This window comes from Rhincodon typus, chromosome 34 (genome assembly GCF_021869965.1).
Source record: "Rhincodon typus isolate 14 chromosome 34, sRhiTyp1.1, whole genome shotgun sequence".
NCBI lineage: Eukaryota > Metazoa > Chordata > Chondrichthyes > Orectolobiformes > Rhincodontidae > Rhincodon > Rhincodon typus.
This window is the reverse complement of record NC_063365.1, coordinates 476,468-497,040: the sequence shown is the minus strand read 5'-3', so window position 1 is coordinate 497,040 and position 20,573 is coordinate 476,468. Positions and strand designations below refer to the sequence as shown.

Below are 20,573 nucleotides of genomic sequence, written 5' to 3'. Positions count from 1 at the left end.
TTTCTCTTTCACAGATGCTGCCAGACCTGCTGAGCTTTTCCAGCAACTTTGTTTTTGTTCCTGATTTACAGCATTCGCAGTTTTTTTGGTTTTTATGAGGAATACAATTACGGCTGCAAAGAAGGTGCACAAAAAGCAAGATCAATATTAGATTTGAAATTTCAGAAGTTCATTCAGAAATCTAATAATAGTGAGGGAGAAGCTGTTCTTGAACCTGTTGGTACATGCGTCTAATCTTTTGTATCTTCTGTCTGACAGAAGAGGTTGGAAGAGATTATTAGCAGGGTAGGAGGGGTCTTTGATGCTGGCTGCCTTTCCGAGGCAGCAAGAGTTGTAGATGAGTCAATGGATGGAAGGATGCATGATAGACTGGGCTACGTTCTCAACTCTCTGTAGTTATGGTCCAAAACAGAGCAGTTGCCTTACCAAGACATGATACATGCAAATAGAATGCTTTCTTCTCTATTCTATTCATTTGTGGGATGTGGGCGTTGCTGGCTGGCCAGCATTTCTTGCCCACCCCTAGTTGCCCTTGAGAAGGTGGTAGTCAGCTGCCTTCTTGAACCGCTACAGTCCTCCTGCTGTGGTTTGCCCACAATGCTATTAGGGAGGGAATTCCAGGATTTTGACCCAGCGACAATGAAGGAACAGCGATATATTTCCAAGTCAGGATGGTGAGTGACTTGGAAGGGAACTTGGAGGTGGTGTCTTCCCATATGTCTGATGCCCTTGTCTTTCTAGATGGAGATGGTCATGGGTTTGGAAGGTGCTGTCTGAGGATCTTTGGTGAATTTCTGCAGTGCATCTTGTAGATAGTACATACTGCTGCTACTGAGCATCGATGGTGGAGGGAGTGGATGCTTCTGGAAGTAGTGCCAATCAAGCGGGTTGCTTCGTCCTGGATGGTGTCAAGCTTCATGAGTGTTGTTGGGGCTGCACTCATCCAGGCAAGTGGGGAATATTCCATCAAACTCCTGACTTGTGCCTTGTAGATGGTGGACAGGCTTTCAGGGGTCAGGAGGTGAGTTACTTGTCATAGTATTCCTAGCTTCTGGCCTGCTTTTGTAACCACTGTGTTTATGTGGTGAGTCCAGTTGAGTTTCTGGTCAATGATAACACCCAGGATGTTGATAGTGGGGGATTTAATGATGGTAACACCATCGAATGTCAAGGGGCGGTGGTTAGATTGTCTCTTATTGGTGATGGTCATAGCCTGGCATTTGTGTGGCACGAATGTCACTTGCTACTTGCCAACCCAAGCCTGGATATTGTCCAGATCTTGTTCCATTTGAACATGGGCTGCTTCAGAATCTGAGGAGTCGCAAATGGTGCTGAACATTGTGGAATCGTTGGCGAACATCCCCATTTTTGACCTTATGACAGAGGGAAGGTCATTGATGAAGCAGCTGAAGATGGTTGGGCCTAGGACACTACCCTGAGGAACTGTTTTAAAATTCATTTATGGGATGAGGGCGTCACTGCCTAGGCAGCATTTATTGCCCATCCCTAATTGCCCAGAGGGTAGTTAAGAGTCAACCACAGGGGAGGCGATTGCCTAGTGGTATTATCGCTGGACTGTTAATCCAGAGACCCAGATAATTTTCTGGGGACCCAGGTTTGAATCCCACCATGGCAGATGGTGGAATATGAATTCAATAAATATCTGGAATTAAGAGTCTACTGATGACCATGAACCTATTGTTGATTGTTGGCAAAACCCATCTGGTTCACTAATGCCCTTTAGGAAAGGGAACTGCCATCCTTACCTGGTCTGGCCTACATGTGACTACAGAGCCACAGCATTGTGGTTGACTCTTAACTGCCCTCTGGACGATTAGGTATGGGCAATAAATGCTGCCTAGCCAGCGACGCCCTCATCGCGTGAATGAATAAAAAAAAATTGCTGTGGTGTGGAGTCACATGTAGGCCAGACCAGTTAAGGATGACAGTTTCCTTCCCTAAAGGGCATTAGTGAACTCCTGCAGAAATGTCCTGGAGCTGAGATGATTGACCTCCACCAACCAGAGAGTTTGCCCCATGATACCCATTGATTCCAGTTTTGCTAGGGCTCCTTGATGCCACATTCAGTCGAATGCAGCCTTGATATCAACAGCTGTCACTCTCACCTCACATCTGGAATTCAGCTCTTTTATTCCTGTTTGAACCAAGGCTGTAATGAGGTCAGGAGCTGAGTGGCCCTGGTGGAATCCAAACTGAGCGTCACTGAGCAGGTTATTTCTGAGTACGTGCTGCTTAATAGCACTGTTGATGACATCTTCCATCACTTTACTGATGGTTGAGAGTAGACTATGGTGCATCTATGAGTCGGTGAGAGTCCTTATGGACATGCTGTATTTCCTTAGCATCCTGGGGAAGAAGAAGTATTGTGCCTTTGTGACCATCGCACCAACATGGGTGGTCCAGGACAGATTGTCAGTAATCAACCATCTCCACCTCAGCTCCATTGATGTAGATAGGGGCATGATGCAGGGACATCTTGTAGTCACCAGGACAATTTGCAAGAAATATTAAATAAAGGAGAAAAACCAACATTTATATCATTTGAGAGGAGAATGCAAATTGGTTGGCAAGTGGACTATGATTGATAAATGTGTTGCCATGGAGAATGTACCAATTAATGATGATTGATAGTCAATTGCCAAGCTTTCTTAAAATATTATACTAGACAGGTTGGCAGGTGAAGACATTGCCCTGATAAATGAATAAGGGAATGGTTGTCACCTGTTTTATTGAATCCTGATCCCATGTATTCATTTACATAGATTCTAGTACATACAAATGTGCCGTCGATCGACAATTCTAAATTAGCTGTTAGTGTAATTCTTCTCATACTCGGCATTATCTGGCAACTGCAGTCGAATTGCAGAATCACATCTAATGTTGGACACTGTTGTGAGTTTTTAAAGTTCAACTGGTTGGGTACAGTTAGCACCTTGTCAACAGCTGTAGGGATATGCTGCTTTCATATGATCTGGAAATCTTTGGGAGGTACAGCTACACACCTGACACCACATTGATAGTTAGATTCTTATACCAAACACCTCATTTGTGCAATAGGAACAATGTGCTTTTGGTTTGATGGCAGCATCCTGTTACCGCTAAACAGTATTTGTGTTGCTACTTTATAGTAGCAAGGTGAAATAGCTAGCTTCACCTATTATTGAAATGTTTGAGATACCTGACTCTTCCAGGATAATGAGGTGGACTCTGCACTTTTCAGTTCTAACAGTGACTGTCTTAGGGTCTATCTTGTGATATACAATGAGAAGTAAACTGATCAGCATAGCCAGTATAATGCAAGCTGGCTTTGATGTACCCTATTTCACGTATGAATTTGAACTCAGAATGGAGCCCATTTAGACAGGTAAGGAAATTCTTACAACCATTGATTCAAGCCTTATCTACGACCGGTTCTGCACAACATGATCTGGCTCAATGAGTGGGTGAATTGCTACAACCAATTTTGAGTCAGTTTTACACATACATGATAAATTCCCTTACATTTGCAAAGACAATTGGAGTTGTATATCAATTGCAATGCAGTGTCCCTGTGCTCATTTGACATTGTTAACCAATTCACCAATGTGCTACTCAAGGAAGCTATAGGTCTGCGCACTGCTGCACAATATCATGGTGATCTAGACCCACCATCATTGTGTGGATTAGTATTCACTGAGCTCATGAACTTAGCAACTCTTCAGTTGAATTTGGTTTTAAAGACACCATGTTGTCCATCCTTTGAACACTAACCAGTTTATGTATTAAAAACACTACACCCAAGCACTGTTGTCGATCAGGCAGGAAAAGGGACACAGAATTTGGTTTGTGGTTCAACATGATTTTATGAAGAAGATATTCCTTTCTACAAACTCAAAATTTGCGAAATATTTACTCTTTATCTAGCTTGCTGAGCGAGAGAGGATATTATCCACAACGATCCATTTGCTTGAGCTGGGCCATTGGAATATCCTTCCTCTCCAATGTAGGACTGACTCTTTTCCACGAAGGTGGGTCATGCAGGTTTGGATCGATCTTCTTCTGGGTCTTCTTGGGTTGTCGCACAGTCTTCTGACTGTATTCCCTGCTGCCAATCTTTCCTGAGAGTCTTCACTGTGTCTTCACTGAATGGCTGGAGTCTAGGTGTATGTATTTTTATCTCCCCTCGCACCAGATAGTCCAGAGATTAGTCTGTGGCCCTTGCCCAATGGGCTCAAATCATCCAATGGAGTTACACCTTTCACTATTGTCATACTGGCAGATGTAAAGTGCACATCCTCAGGCAGTCAAGGTGATAGAAAGTCAAATCAATACTTCTTCAACACACAGCCCTCAGGCTGGTTGGTAACTGATTCTCCCCGAACCTTTGTGACCTCCTTGATCTTGGTTTCTGCTGTTTCTGCAGCTGACAGTTGCTGGTTATCGTGTAATTTAATTTGGCCAACTTTCTGTGAGGCCTGATTTCTCTGGCTGTGGGTCAATTTATAATGGCTAATTTTGGGCCCATGGTTGCTTGAACATAACCATGTATTCCCAAAGAAATGGTGTTGCAATGGGATCCCTGCTGAACTAGGTCTTGCAAAAATCTTACCTACAATCCATCAAAAATGTATCTTCAATGGAATAACACCTAATCTATTTCTTGCATATTTCTAACAAGTAGGTTGATAGCTTTGCTATCTTTGACTTCTCAGCTGTGATAATGGATGCTTTAGCATTTAAACAAACTGAGAAACATAAGCTCAAAACAGTAAACTGTTTAGGATTATTCAGCTAGAAGCCCATAATATTTTATGTAACTGCTGTTTAGTGCTAATGAAAGTACTGATGTGTGGGAGGGCTGCGGTGTGTATCACAGGAGTCACCCATATCTTCCTTTATGACTTGACATTTGCCAAATCTCTCCTAGGATTTCATGTTGTCTTTCGTGTTATTGTTAGGGGATGGGAAGAATGTCAACCTTACTGTGGTAACTGCTGCAACTCACAGGCCAGTGTCCATTTGATAGAGATAGCCCATCTTTAACCACCCTTCCTCAGTGTGAAACAAAACCTACCTTGAAGTAGAAGTGATTTTGTCTTACGGTTAGTGAAAGTACCATGGTAATGCTGTAAAGTTTCTCACTTAATCCTTTGTGTTCAGAAAGTACCATAGATCATTCATTGTATTCGATCTGATCTCTAGACTTGCCTTGTCCAGACACAGGGAATGGATGTCCAAGACCATTAAGGTGGGGCTAACCATTCATGATCCATCATCGCCATCATCAGGTACCTTGTGTGCATACCTTGCAACAAATAAACTATGCACACAAGGAACTGCCATCTTCGAGAATAAACCGGAACTGATGAAATTATTGCAAATAATGGTTATTTTAAGAAAATTCCTAGGCAAATAACATTTGATACTGTCAGCACTCTCACTTTGGAGGAATGACTGCTAAGAGCGAATGATTGTCCTCAGAGTGCTCTTTCAGTTGGCTGTAGTCACTGAGTGAAAAAATTGACAATTTAATTCATAATGTTCTCACCTGATTTCTCTGGTGCGTCTAGTTTTTCCTGAAAAGAAAAAAAGAATGTTAGAAATCTGGAGTTAATTGTGGGGGAGGGGTCTTATTGGATTGTGCGTCAAAACAGCAGAGTCAATGGACTGATTGGCAACATCCTATAGTGTACTGTTCTGTTGATTCTACTAGGTAACAGGATTGTAACATGAGAAAAGGCAAGGAGCACAAAAGGTCTTTGCTAGACTAAATCATAGTCATCTGGTTAAATAACTGTCTGAGCTCAACATCCATCAACAAGCCCAAATGATACAATTTTGATTTAATTACAGATTTCCAGCATCTGCAGTATTTTGCTTTTATTGGAATGTGGAAGAGTTCTGCTTGTTGAGTTCAGTGTGTCAGTGTTAGAGCGTCAGGCCAGGGAAGTGGGATGGAAATTAGCAGCCTACTACAGGCAGGTATTTTTAATCAACCTGTTCAGAGATGTTATGACACACCTCTGGAGCAGGTGGGAATTGAACTCAGACCTCCAGGCTCAGAGCTACAGTCAGTAGTGCTATGCCACAAGGGCCCTAGCCTAGGGCATGCATGCTTACAGTGAGGACTGAACACAGCCCTCTTTTGTTTGATGTTGATTTATGGTGTTTAAGTTAAAACACAGCTCAATCACGACCTAACCAAAAGATACGAGAAACTCAAGGGCTAATTAGCCATCTCTTGTTCCCGAATTCAACATATTGAGGGTCATATCTATCAAAACTATAGGTCATTCCTAACTTTTAGTTATATCATGGATCAGTATTCTTGCATTTCTTTGTTGCAGTGCCAGGTTAGGGGTTAGGGGTCCAGCGGTAGATGTTTTGGGGAGAAGTTCAGTAATGGAATAGAATAGAAATGGCAATTAGCTAAGTCCAAATATTTTTTATGGATAGATATCGAACATGGTTTGACTCACCTTTCTTCCAGAAGCAAAAACTGAGCAGAGCGAGGATGAGAACCAGAACTCCGGCAGAGCCAATTCCAGCACCCAAGTTAGAGGAGTTCTCTAAAAGAAATAAGGATACACAATGGAGTCACATACTTTAGCTTTTCCTGCATAAAGTAAATAATTAGCTGCAAATTCAATAAAAAATAACCCTGAATAGCTGTTGAATCTGAAATGCACACCATATTAAAAAAAAATATAAAAAGTTGGCATAACACAATGTTTAAAACAAAAGGAGACTAGAATTTGTAGCTTTTCATATTGCACTCATCAGAACTACGACAGAAGAAACAGACTTGAACAAAGAGACACCATTTTATGCAGCATTTATTTATACAGAGTATTCGTAACAATCTTCCCTTTCTGGTGATTCCATGAGATTGTGCTGTTTTAATGTGCTGCATCAAGCTTTGATACTTTAAATCTCTCACTCCTCGTCTCTTTAATCTTGCCAAGTGTCCTTGAATCAGTGATAAGGTTTCAAGGATACGGTATTGGCAAGGTACCATTAACCGGAGGAAAGCATATGATATTTTAGTCTCATTACCTTGTTCTTTCCCTCATCCTGCTGTTTTGTCTCCTTCAAGTGTATATTGATATTGTTTTTAAATTTGTTACTGAATCTGCTTCCATCTGACAGTGCCTTCCAGATCATGATAATTTGAAGCAAATTATTTCATTCAACTTACCAATTTGCCAATTATTTTCACTCTTAAGTCCATTGGTTAACAAATGAGAAGTGGAACCAGTGAAAAGAGTTTATCACATTTACCCTCACAAAAACTTACATGGATTTTGAACACATCACCTAATTCTTCCCCAAATCATTTTTGTTTTAATGGAGGAAAAGCCCAGCTTCTCTCATTTGGGGTTGCTCACATTCTCATGCATCTCATCTGCACTCAGGTCATTGAATCCCTACAGTGTGGGACCAGGCCACTCAGCTCATTGAGTCCACACCAACCTCCAAAGAGCATCGTATCCAGACCTACCCCTTACCCTATCCCTGCATTTCCCACCCTAGACACTATGGGCAATTTAGCATGGCCAATCCACCTAACGTGCAGATCTTTGGACTGTGGGAATACTCCCACGCAGACACGGGAGAATGTATAAACTCTACACAGACATTCGCCCAAGGCTGGAATCAAACCTGGGTCCCTGGAGCTGTGAAGCAGCAGTGCTGATCACTGAGCCAACATGCCATCTCTGTAAAATGTAGTACACAGAACTGTTAGCAATGAACAGCTGGGGTCTTATGAGTGATTTATATATATTTATTAGCTTTTGCGTAGTTTATAAAATCATAGTGGGAATTCTTTAACCATCTTATATAATTTCCTGTCAAACACCCCCAAACACATGTAAGCTCTTAGATCTCTCTACAGTTGTGACCTTTTACAGTTGAATTATTTAGCACATATTGTCTCTGTTTATTCTTTAATTTCAAAACGTACCACTTCATATTTTTCTCAGTTCCATATCCCCCCTTACTTTCCTACTCACCTCCTCACTGTTTTCTGTTTTTTTTGAGTGTTGTACCATCTATAAAATTGAACATGATGCAATGTCTTGCCATGTCTACGGCATGAACTGAGCAGTCATGTCATGAGTGGTCCTCAAGCTGGGGCTACTGCACCCCAGGACACCATTGTTAACTTTCCTTGAGGCTGGAAAACCAATCGTTAACCTTCAGTCTCTGCTTTTGTATTCTAAGCCAACTTTCTTTTCAAACTGCCATTACTGCTTTAGCTTCGAGAAAACAACATCTCAGGGAGGCTGGTCAACTTGAAATGGATAACTGAATTGAAAACATCACGAATAACTGCCCTTCCTTTGTGCTACTTAGCAGCTGAATACATCTGGGAATGCTCTCCCATGCCTGGAAGTCCTCAACATAGCTTCCATAGTTACTGGGTGTCTGAAACCTATAACAGTGGGTGACCTGTACCCGTGGTTGCTACTGCTCCACTGTCCACAACCCTCTCTCACCCCATTGTGAGGTGTTCTGTGATGGCTGTAATGTCTTCTGCCTCTAAAAGCAGCAACCTGTTAAACCTGCATGTACTATCTGTGACTGCAAGTTACACAATATACATGGTCTATAAAGAAATTGATCATCTACATACTACAAACTCATTCTAGACTTACTTCCAGTCCCACACACACATTACATACAAACAATTTAAAGTGTTCAGGACTTCTAATGTTATGCGAGTTTCTATTGGTTGTTTGGTAGGTGTCTGCTTGTTCCTGTGGAATGTTGTTCAGTTTGTATTATCACCTTAATTCTATACAAAACTAACCGTCCTCGCAGGGGATTGCTCCAAGGCCTGTCACACTGACATCACACTGCAGAGTACCATCCTCATTCACAGACAGTGTAATGTCTCAGCATTGGTGTTGTCGACACTTGTAGTTTGATGTAAGTAAAATTTTCATCATATTCCAAGGCATAGTATCACTGCACATCCTTTGCAGTGAATTTGACTGAAGGTTCATATTCTAAGATGACAAATTGAGTAAGAACTTTGCTAGATAGTTTACAAAACCAATAAATCATTCAACTGCTCTCATATCTGTATCTAAATCTACATCTCTGCTGCAGCTTTTGTCTGCTCTGAATCGGGGTGAAATCTTTTCACTGGCAATACATGACCTCTGCTTCAGTTAGTTGCAGTTGAAATTTTATCTTGTTCATCTTCAGGTACATCTGGTAAGATCTCTCAAGCAGTCTCACAGACTCTGATCATGGTCTACAATGGCTTCTTCCAAAACATCTCCATATCCATAAACTAGCAGATTGTCCATAGTGGCTTCACTCCTGGAAGATTGCTGACTCTCCCATGCTGTTGGGGTTGATACACTTCTGAAGCAGTGGAAATACCATTATACAGTAAATGGCAGAACCCTTAGAAGCATTAACATACAGAGGAATCTAGGTATACAAGTCCATAGTTCCCTGACAGATTAACACAAGTGAATAAGGTGGTCAAGAAGGTGTATGGGATGCTTGCCTTCATTGGTTGGGGCATAGAGTATAAAAATTGCCAAGTCAATTTGCAGCTGCATAGAACTTTATTTAGGCCACATTTGAAATGTTGTGTACAGGTCTAGTCACCACACTACCAGAGGATGTGGAGACTGTGGACAGGGTATGGAAATGGTTTAGGAAGGTGTTAGTTGGTTTTGGGGGTATTAGCTATGAGGAGAGATTGGACAGACTTGGTTTGTTTTCACTTGAATGTTGGAGGCTGAGGGCGACCTGTTTACAAAATTATGAGAGGCATGGATGAAATGGACGGTCAGAATCCTTTTTCCCAGGGTAGAAATGTCAATTACTAGGGGCCATAGGTTTTAAGGTAAAAGGGGGAAAATTGAAAGGAGATGTGAGAGGCAAGTTTTTTATACAGAGAGTGGTAAGTGCCTGGAACCTGCAGGAAGCGGTAGAAGCAGATACAAGAGCATGTTTAAGAGGCATCTTGATATATACATGAATAGTCAGGGAATAGTAGGATAGGGAGTGCATAGAGGCAAGAGGTTCTTAGTTTAGAAAGGCATTTTGTGTCGGTGCAAGCTTGGTAGGCCAAAGGGCCAGTTCCTATGCTGTACTTTTCTTTGTTCCTTGCTCCTTCTTCTTTGCGCAGCCATCCGTCCCTCCTAAATGAATCCAGGGTATAATCAGAGAACAGATGTTTTCAAGTCATTTCCCTTGTCAGTATCCATTCTTCCCATCCAGGGTGGTAAAGACCTTTGTCATGGCACATTTCTTCAATAGTTGATCATAGTGAGATCTTTTCATAGCTTCATAATATTTTTTGGATCTATGTATGCTCTCAGCTTTCTGTTGTTTTCACAGCTACCTGCAGTGTGAGTTTTCAATTCTTTTCCAGCTCCTTTATCTTGTTTTTTGGGCAGGATTTGAGGACAATTGGAACTTTCTTTGGGAGATGATAAGTTGTACATGTGCTCTTATCAACTTTGAGTATCATGGATAGCACATATACAGAGGTGGTCACACCGCAGACTCAGACTTCATGGGCAGGAAGTTATTCAAACAGAGCAGGAGGGTTAAGGAAGCAGTGCCGGAATCTCCTGTGGCTATTCTCCTGCAAAACCATTTTGGATATTGTTGAGAGGAATGACCTCTCAGTGGACAACAGCAACAGCCAAATTCATGGCATCATGGTTGACTCTGTTGCAGAGGGAGGGAGAAACAGGCATTGAAATGCTATAGTGATAGGGGATTCAATCATAAGGGGAATAGAGAGGCTTTTCTGTGGCCGCAAACAAAAGTCCAAGATGGTGCTAAGATAACACAATGTGGAGCTGGAGGAACACAGCAGGCCAGGCAGCATCAGAGGAGCAGGAAAGTTAACGTTTTGGGTCAGGACTCTTCTTCAGAAATGGAGACCCTTCTTCAGATGGTGCATTGCCTCCCTCATGCTAGGGTCCTGGATGTCTCAGACCAGTTGCAGGACATTCTGGAGGGGGAGGGAGAACAGCCTGTGGTTGTGGTACATGTTGGTACTAACAACATAGGTAAAATAAAAGGGATGAGGTCCTGAACGCAGAATATAGAGAGTGAGGAAGACAGTTAAAATGTAGCATCTTAAAGATAGTTATCTAAGGATTACTACCAGTGTTATGAGCTAGTCAGAGTAGTAACAATAGGATATATAGGATATATGAACATGTGGCTGAAAAGTTGGTGTAAGGGGAGGGTTTCAGATTCATGGGGCATTGGGACCGGTTCTGGGTGAGGTGGGACCTGTAACAACTGGATGGGTTACACCTGGGCAGGACCAGGACTGATGCCCTTGGGTGGGGACGTAATTGGTAGAGTGGTTTGGGAGGGAGGGTGGTTAAACTAGTGTGACAGGAGGATGGGAACCAGAGGAGTAAGGCAGTAGATGCAGAAATTGAGGGAGGAGTAGAAACCAGGGCAAACATGACCAAGAACAGGTAGGGAAATGCTGTTGAAAAGAGCAGGGGAGGTGGTCTGAAATGCATGTGTTTCCATGTGAGAAGTATAATCGGCAAGGCAGATGAAGTCAGAGCATTGGTTAGTACTTGGAACTATGACATTATTGCGATTATGGAGACTTGGCTGAAAGAAGGACAGACTGGAAGCTGAATGTCCCAGGATTTAGATGTTTCAGGTGTGATAGAAAGGGATGTAAAGGTGTAGAGAAGTTGCATTACTGGTAAAGGAGTATCTCACCGCTGTACTAAGGGAGGATACATCAGAGGACTTGTGCAGCGGGGCAGTATGAGTAGAACTCAGGAATAGGAAAAGTGAAATCACAGTGCTGGGAGTATACTATAGGCTTCCCAACATCCAGTAGGAATTAGAGGAGAGAATATGTAGACAAATTTTAGAAAGTTGTAAAAACAGCAGGGTTGTAGTGGTGGGTGATTTTAACTTCCCCTGTATTGACTGGAACTCATAAGAACATAAGAACCAGGAGCAGGAATAGGCCATCTGGCCCCGCGAGCCTGCTCTGCCATTCAATAAGATCATGGCTGATCATTTCATGGCCTCAGTTCCACTTATCCACCCTCTCACCATAACTCTTAATTCCTTTACTATTCAAAAAATGATCTATCTGAGCTTTAAAAACATTCAATGACGAAGCCTCAACTACTTCACTGGGCAGGGAATTCCACAGGTTCACAACCCTATGAGTGAAGAAGTTCCTCCTCAATTCAGTCCTAAGTCTGGTCCCCCTAATTTTGAGGCTATGTCCTCTTGTTCTAGTTTCACCTGCCTGTGGAAACAACTTCCCTGCTTCTATCTTATCTAGTCCCTTCATAATTTTATATGTTTCTTTAAGATCCCTCTTCATTCTTCTAAATTCCAATTAATATAATCCCAGTCTATTCAGCCTCTCCTCAAAAGACAACGCTCTTAACTCTGGAATCAACCTAGTGAATCTCCTCTGCACTCCCTCCAGTGCCAGTACATCCTTTCTCAAGCGAGGAGACCAAAACTGAACGCAGTACTCCAGGTGTGGCCTCACCAGCACCCTATACAGCTGCAACATAACCTCCCTGGCTTTTAAACGCAATCCCTCCAGCAATAAAGGACAAAATTCTATTTGCCTTCTTAACTACCTGTTGTAACTGCAAACCAACCTTCTGTGATTCATGCACAAGGACACGCAGCATGCTGCAATTTTTTAGTGTTCTAGTAACAGTTTATTTTACTGTTATTCATATCAAAATGGATGACTTCATGTTTATCAACATTGAATTCCATCTGTCACTTTGTGCTAAGGACTTGGATGATGCAGAATTTGTAAGAACCATTCAGGAGGGTTTCTTGACACAGTCCAACCAGGGAAGAAGTTACACTGGACCTAGTTTTGGGAAATGAGCCTGGCCAGGTGAGTGAAGTTTCGGGAATAGTGACCACAATATTTTGAGTTTTAAGTTACTCATTGATAGGAATAACAGCTGTCATTGGGTTGAAGTGTTAAATTTGGGGAAGGCAAACTGCAACAATATTAGGCAGGAATTGAACATTGGAGGTGGCTGTTGAGGGTAAATCCACATTGGATTTGTGGGAGTATTTCAAATGGCAGTTGATAAGAGCTCAGGAGCAACATATTCCTGTCAGAATGAAGGATTGATGTGGCAAGTTAGATGAATTTTGGATGACCAGGGATGTTATGGCCTTGGTCAAAAAGAAAAAGGAAGCATATGTAAGGTCTAGGAAGACGGGAACTGACAAAGCCCTTGAAGTATATAAGGAAAGCAAGAAAGAACTTAAACAAGGAATTAGAAGAGCTAAAGGGGGTCATGAAAAGTTGTTAGCAAACAGGGTTAAAGAAAATCTCAAGGCTTTTTATACAAATATAAAAAGCAAGAGGGTAGCCAGGGAAAGGGTTGGCCATACAGGACAAAGGAGGGAATCTACGTGTGGAGCCAGAAGAGGTAGATAAGGTCTTAAACAAATACTTTGTATTGGTATTCACCAAAGAGAAGGAATTGGTGGAGGATGATCTCAGGGAAAGGAGTGTCGAATTTCTAAGCCAAGTTACTATTATTAAAAAGGAAGAGGTGTTGTATGTCTTAAAAAGTATTAAAATGGATAAGTCCCCGGGTCCTGATGGGATCGATCCCAGAATATTGACAGAGACAAGAGAACAAATTGCTGGAGCCTTGACAGACAACTTTGTATTCTATTTGGCCAAAGGTGAGGTCCTAGAGAACTGGAGAATAACCAATCTTGTCCCATTGTTTAAAAAAGGTAGTAGGGATAATCCAGGAAATTACAGGCCTGTGAGCCTCACATTAGTGGTCAGGAAATTATTGGAAAAGATTCTCAGGGTCAATATCTATTAGCATTTAGAAGCAAACGGACTGATTAGTGATAAACGGAATGGTTTTATGCGGGGGAGACCGTGTCTCACCTAACTTGATCAATTTTTTGAGGAGGCGATGAAAATGATTGATGAGGGAAAAGCTGTTGATGTTGTCAGATGCTGCCAGACCTGCTGAGCTTTTCCAGCAACTTTGTTTTTGTTCCTGATTTACAGCATCCGTAGTTCTTTTGGTTTTTGTTTCGGGTCTGGACCCTTCTTCAGAAAGGTTTACCAGGATGTTACCTGGTATGGGGAATTCTAGCTATGAAGAAAGGTTGGATAGACTGGGCTTGTTTTCATTGGAATACAGGGGTTGAGGGGCGACCTGAAAGAAGTTTATAAGATTGTGAATGACATGGATAGAGTATAAAGTATGAGGCTTTTTCCCAGGGTGGAGAGGTCAATTACTAGGGGACACAGGCTCAAGGTGCAAAGGGGAAAGTTTAAAAGAGATGTGTGAGGCACATTTTTCACATACAGGGTGGTGAGTGCCTGGAACGCGCTGCCAGAGGTGGTGGCGGAAGCAGAAACAATAGTAGCATTCAAGAAGCACCTGGACGAATATAAGAACAGGAAGGGAACAGAGGGATACGGATCCTGTGAGTGAAGACAGCTTTAGTATGGAAGGGCAAAGTGTCGGCGCAGGCTTGGAAGGACGAAGGGCCTGTTCCTGTGTTGTATTGTTCTTTGTCCTTTGTTCTTCTCTGTTTATATTATTCACCTTTCTACAGGCTGTGTGAAAATGTTTTATCAGGAACTGTTCAGCAGTCAATGACTTGGTGTCATGCAAAATGCTGCAGTCTCTTCTGGTGTGAGGAGTTCAAACTTCTCACTTACGTCAGCTGAGCTGAGTGGATTTTGCTTAGTGTCTACTATCTGGAACTCCTGATCTTCTTTCTTTCCATTTCATAGGGCTTTCAGCTTCGGTTTTCCTCTTGGGATTAGCATTGTTACATCATTTGGCCTCAACTTTACTTTCAATGTCTTCATTTGCAGCTTGAGCAACTTCTATGGAGATCATGATATAACACTAAACTCTGTCTATTTAAACTCTTTACCTTCACTTGATGGTTTCCTTCTGCAGCTATCTTTCTAATGGTCACAAACCATTTTTTAACCTTGAAACTTGATGATATCAACCCGAAGTAGTGTGTGTCGAGTGATTCATCAGAATCATCGACAACTTTTTGGGTTTGCTTTCCTTCTTGTCAGCAAAACACTTGCGTGTAAATTGTCTCAGCTCATTTCAGTTCGAGCACAGCTTTCCTCAGACAGGTTGTGTTTTCTTTTCTTTAGTGTAGTATCCTCTGCAATATTTACGTCTTATTATCTTTGCCTTGATCTTTCTGCTGCCCTTTTCATAGAGTTACAGAGGTCTATAGCATGAAAACAGGCCTTTCGGCCCAATTTGCCTATGTTGCCCAGCTTTCACAATTTAAACTAGCTCCATTTGCCTGCATTTGATCCATATCCCTCCATACCTATCTCATCCATGTACCTGCCTAAAAGTTTTTTTAAATGACAAAATTGTACTCACTTCCACCACTACCTCTGGCAGCCTGTTTCAGACACTCACTGCCCTCTGTGTGAAAAATATTGCCCCTCTAGACCCTTTTGTATCTCTCCCCTCTCACCTTAAACCTATGTCCTCTGGTTTTAGATTCCTCTCCTATGGGGAAAAGCTGTCCACTGTCTGCCTTATCTATGCCTCTCTTGATTTTACAGACCTCTACAAAGTCACCCCTCAGTCTCCTACGCTCCAGGGAAAACAGTCCCAGCCTATCCAACCTCTCCTTATAACATAAATCTTCCAGTCCAGGGTACATCCCAGTAAATCTACTCTGCACTCTTTCTAGTTTAATAATATCTTTTCTATCGTAGGGTGACCAGAACTGCACGTAGTACTCCAAATGTGGCCTCACTAACATCTTCTACAGCTGCAATAAGACTTCCCAACTCCTGTAGTCAATGCCCTGAGAAATGAAAGCTAGAAATCCAAAAGACTTCTTCACCGCCCTGTCTGCTGTGACTCCATTTTCAAGGAGCTATGAACCTGTAGCCCTAGAACTCTTTATTCTATAACACTCCCCAGGGCCCTACCTTTGACCTGGTTTGTTTTACCAAAATGCAATACCTTATATTTGTCTAAATTAAACTCCATCTGCCATTCCTCAGCCCACTGGCCCAGTTGATCAAAGTCTCGCTGCATTCCCAGATAAGCTTCTTTATTTTCTACCAGACCACCAATCTTGGCATCAGCCACAAACTTACTAACTATACCTCCTACATTCTCATCCAAATCATTTATGTAAAGCATGAATAACTGTGGACCTAGGGGTCCTGCAATTTCCTCCCTAGACTCACACAAAGTCCTGAGATACGTTTCATTAGGTCCCGGGCATTTATCTACCTTAGTGCATTTAAAGAATTCCAGCACGTCCTCTTCTGTAATGTGGACGCTCTTCAAGACATCACTGTTTATTTCCCCAAGTACCCTCACATCCATACATTTCTTGATGGTCAATACTGATAGGAAATATTCATTTAGAATCTCACCTTTCTCTTGGGGATCCACATGCAGATGACCTTATTGATCTTTAAGCAGCCCTATTCTCTCCCTAGGTACTCTTTTGCCCTTCATGTCCTTATAGAATCTGTTTGGATTCTCCTTCATGGTATCTGCTATTTCCATCTTGTGTCCTCTTTTAGCTCTCCTGATTTCTGTCTTAAGTACTCTCCGACACCCTCTATACTCCTCAAGGCATTCACTTCATCCCAGCTGCCTATACATGTCATATGCTTCCTTCTTTTTCAAGACCAGGGTCTCAACAACTCTAGTCATCCAGGATTCCCTACTCCTGCCAGCCTTACCCTTCACTCCAACAGGAACATGCTGGCCCTATTCTATGAATAGTTCTTCCTTTCCTTCAAAGTGTTGAGCTCCGAAGATCTGAACTGCCTCTCAGCACAGTGTAAAACCTGTTCAGATCTTCCATTAACACTCTTCCGCTGATAATTAAGCACTTCAGCATCTCAGAACATATCACATTTCTCTCAGCAGTTGGCTCCCACAACAGAGAACACCTGCAAGTTCCCCTCCAAGCCATTCACCATCCTGATTTGGAAATATATTATCATTCTTATAGCCACTCACACTGGGTAAAAATGCTGGCACTCTTGCCCTAAAAGCATTGACAGTGGACCTACATCTTAGGCAGGATTAAGAAGGCAGTTCAAGCAAATTAGGGAGGGATGATAATTTCTGGCTTTTGAGTTTGAGTCATTGAAGAATGATTTTTTCTTTGTTAGAGCTGACTGCTGACAGAAGAGAAATATATGTGTTGACACTCTGAGCTTTCTTAACAGCTCTCAAAATGCACATTATTTTAGCTTCTCATGACTGACACCATGTTACGCAGAGATAGTAGGAACTGCCGATGCTGGAGAATCTGATATAACAAGGTGTAGAGCTGGATGAACACAGCAGGCCAAGCAGCATCAGAGGAGCTGATTTCTGATTTCTGAAGAAGGGTCTAGACCCGAAACGTCAGCTTTCCTGCTTCTCTGATGCTGCTTGGCCTGCTGTGTTCATCCAGCTCTACACCTTGTAATACCATGTTACGCATGCTGGCTTTAATGGTTTCTGCCTCGAAGCAGAAAGCAAGTATGGCAGAGGATGTATGACCTTGTCAATCATAGTGCATGAGCTGCGGATGCTTTATTTTCAAATAGGAAGTGAGTTACATCAAGTGTCAGCTTCTCACAGTTCCAAGACTCCCAAGTCTTCTGCCTTAATAATCAGTCCAGATATCTCATTAGCCTGGCAAGGCCCAAGAGTTATCCGATGAGCCAAAGGAATTACTCCCACCCACAGCCAGTGAAACATGCTGAAACCTGATATGAAACATATTTGGCTATTTCTCAATCACCTCAGGAATGGTGGTGGCGATAGCAAAGCCTTTAAGCAGTACTGGGGTTCAAACAAATTCTGTCAACTCTGACACAGTTGGTAAATGATGAATGATCTCCTAAAATGCCCTCTACTCTGATAAGCATGAAATCCTGAAGGGGTGAAGGTCTTCAACTCTGAAGCTTGTCTGCAGTAGTGGAGAGGGATAGTGTCATAACATGACAAGAAGAAGATCTTCAGTTTGATTTAAAAGTTCAAGATATGAAAGCCCATATTCCTAACAACAAAAATATTATCCTCATCAATCATCTATGTTGCTTGTTAAAATAACACCTTCAAAATACTCCACTAAGATTCAGCTTTAACAGCTATAGTTAGCTGTAGTTCCCTTTGAGCTTTGATCAGTTGGCTAATACTCAGAATTCTCTAGAATTGTGCTGCTGCTTCCATATCTAAGGAGAATTTGAAGATGATGATCAGAGAATCTCCAGTCTCCTTCTTTCATTTGTCAGCATCCTCGATGTTTAGTGATTGTAAAATCATGAAAGAATTGCAAGTTTTCCCTTTCATCTCATAACTTGGGTTAAGGAGCTGCAATTTGGTCATTTCCCATCTCGTCGATACATATCTAATCTATACCCAAACTATTTTTCTTTGATCCTTTTGCATTGCTCAGTTCCTGTTTGACCTACCAATCTTTGATTCTAATCAGTGGAAGATCCCACTGTAACTCACCACAGTTGAATATTTTCACATTTGATTTCTCTTTCTCATCTTTCATGACTACTCTAAATTGACTCATGGTGCCAGCATCACTTTCCAAAAGTTCTTCCACTGAAATAAGTTCCGCTAACCCTGTTTCACTGCCCTGAACTACTGGGGACGCACTGATTATTAATTTGTCCTGTTCGCAGTTTGGGAAATCCCATAACCCCACCCCTTTGACTTGAACACCATTGCTGTCCAGATGACATGAAGATACTTGAAATGTTTCATTATCATTGTTCATCTAATTCTAGCATCTTTGTATAATTTTTCAACACATTTATCCATCCATTTCCTTCTTAATTCTTAGTCTACCAAATACAGAAGCAGCATAACAATTCTACATTCTTTCCTTAACTCTATTTAGATTCTGACCTCAATTACATCATTCCTCTTCAGTATTTTAACAGCATCTTCCTGTCCTATTCCCATTTACTCCCTTTTTCCTAATTAGATTGTAGCCAGGAATATTTAAATCTGATTCCTCACTATCAGTTCTTTGCTATAAGTACAATTTCATAATCTCAAATAGGAACTTCTATCTGCACCCCACCAAGGAGGTTTACACATGTACTCTGAATAACCTGAAGTTGCAATGCATTCCCTTTTCCATACCCACAGTCTCATCCCTCCTATAATTGAAACACTCTATTCTAATATTGCCTGCATTTTCCAGATTTCTGTGTCCATTTTTCTGTTTGAATTTTGATTTCAGTTTCCCCCACAACCCTCAACCTTTTAACTTAGTTTAAACCTGTCTCAAGAACAATAATTAACCTCCATTTGCAAACATAATAGAGTCATTGAGTAATACAACATGGAAACAGGCCCTTTGGACCAAACTGGTCCATGTCGACCATGGTGCCCACTCAGCCAGTTCCAACTGCCTGCATTTGGTCCATATCCCTCTAAAACCTTTCCATCCATGTACCTTTCCAAGGGTTTCCTTAAATGTTGCTATTGTACCTGCCTCAATAACTCTCTCTGGCATCCCATTTCATATACGCACCACTCTCTGCGTGAAGAAGTTGCCCCTCAGGTCTTTCTTAAATCGTCCCCTTCTCACCTTAAATCTATGTCGTCTAGTTTTCAATTTCCCATCCCTGGGAAAAAGACTACACGCATTAATCCTATCTATGCCCCTCATGATTTTATACACCTCAATTAGGTCACCCCTCAATCTCCTACATTCCAAGGAATAAAGTCCTTTCCTGGCCAACCTCTCCCTATAACTCAGGCCTACTAGTCCTGGCAACATCCTCATAAATCTTCTTTGCACACTTTCCAGTTTAACTATGTCTTTCCTTTAACAGGGTGACCAAAACTGTACACAACACTCCAAATGCAGCCTCACTAACGACTTATACAACTGTAATATACCGTTCCAACTATGCTCAATGTCTCGATTGATGAAGGCCAGCATGCCAAATGCCTTCTTCACCACCCTTTCTACCTGTGGTGTCGCTTTCAACAAACTATGTACTTGTGCTCCGAGGTCCCTCTGTTCCACAACACTTCTTAGGACATTACTATTTACTGTATAAGTCCTACCTTGGTTTGACTTTCCAAAGTGCAACACCTCACACTTATCTGTATTGAATTGCATTTGCCAATCCTTAGCCCAATACCCCATCTGATCAAGATCCTTCTGTAATTTTTGATAACCTTCTTTGCTATCAATGATACCTCCTAATTTTGTATCATCCACAAACTTACTAATCATGCCTTGTACACTCACATCCAGATCATTTATGTCAATAACAAATAACAGAGATCCCAGCGCCGACTTCTGTGGCACACCTTCTAGTCACAGGCCTCCAGTCTGAGAAACAACCTTTAACCATCACCCTCTGCATCCTACCATCGAACCAGTTTTCAATCCAATTAGCTAGCTCTCTCTGGATCCCAATGCAACCTAACCTTCATGACCAGCCTGACATGTGGGACCTTGTCAAAGCCCTTGTTAAAGTCCTTATAGATAACATTTATTACCCTACAATAAAAACCAAAAGAACTGCG

At 41.9% G+C, this 20,573-nt stretch overlaps 1 protein-coding gene across 1 annotated transcript in view; it reads right to left on the bottom strand.

Moving 5' to 3' along the window:
- LOC125486843 (immunoglobulin superfamily member 1-like) overlaps positions 1-20,573 on the bottom strand; it is a 171,657-nt gene that overhangs the window by 26,801 nt on the left and 124,283 nt on the right. Inside the window, exons 12-13 of the mRNA XM_048616167.1 lie at positions 6,480-6,569; positions 5,549-5,576 (exon numbers count right to left, since the gene is read on the bottom strand). Of these exons, the coding sequence (XP_048472124.1) occupies positions 5,549-5,576; positions 6,480-6,569 (118 nt within the window). The remainder of the gene's footprint in view (positions 1-5,548; positions 5,577-6,479; positions 6,570-20,573) is intronic.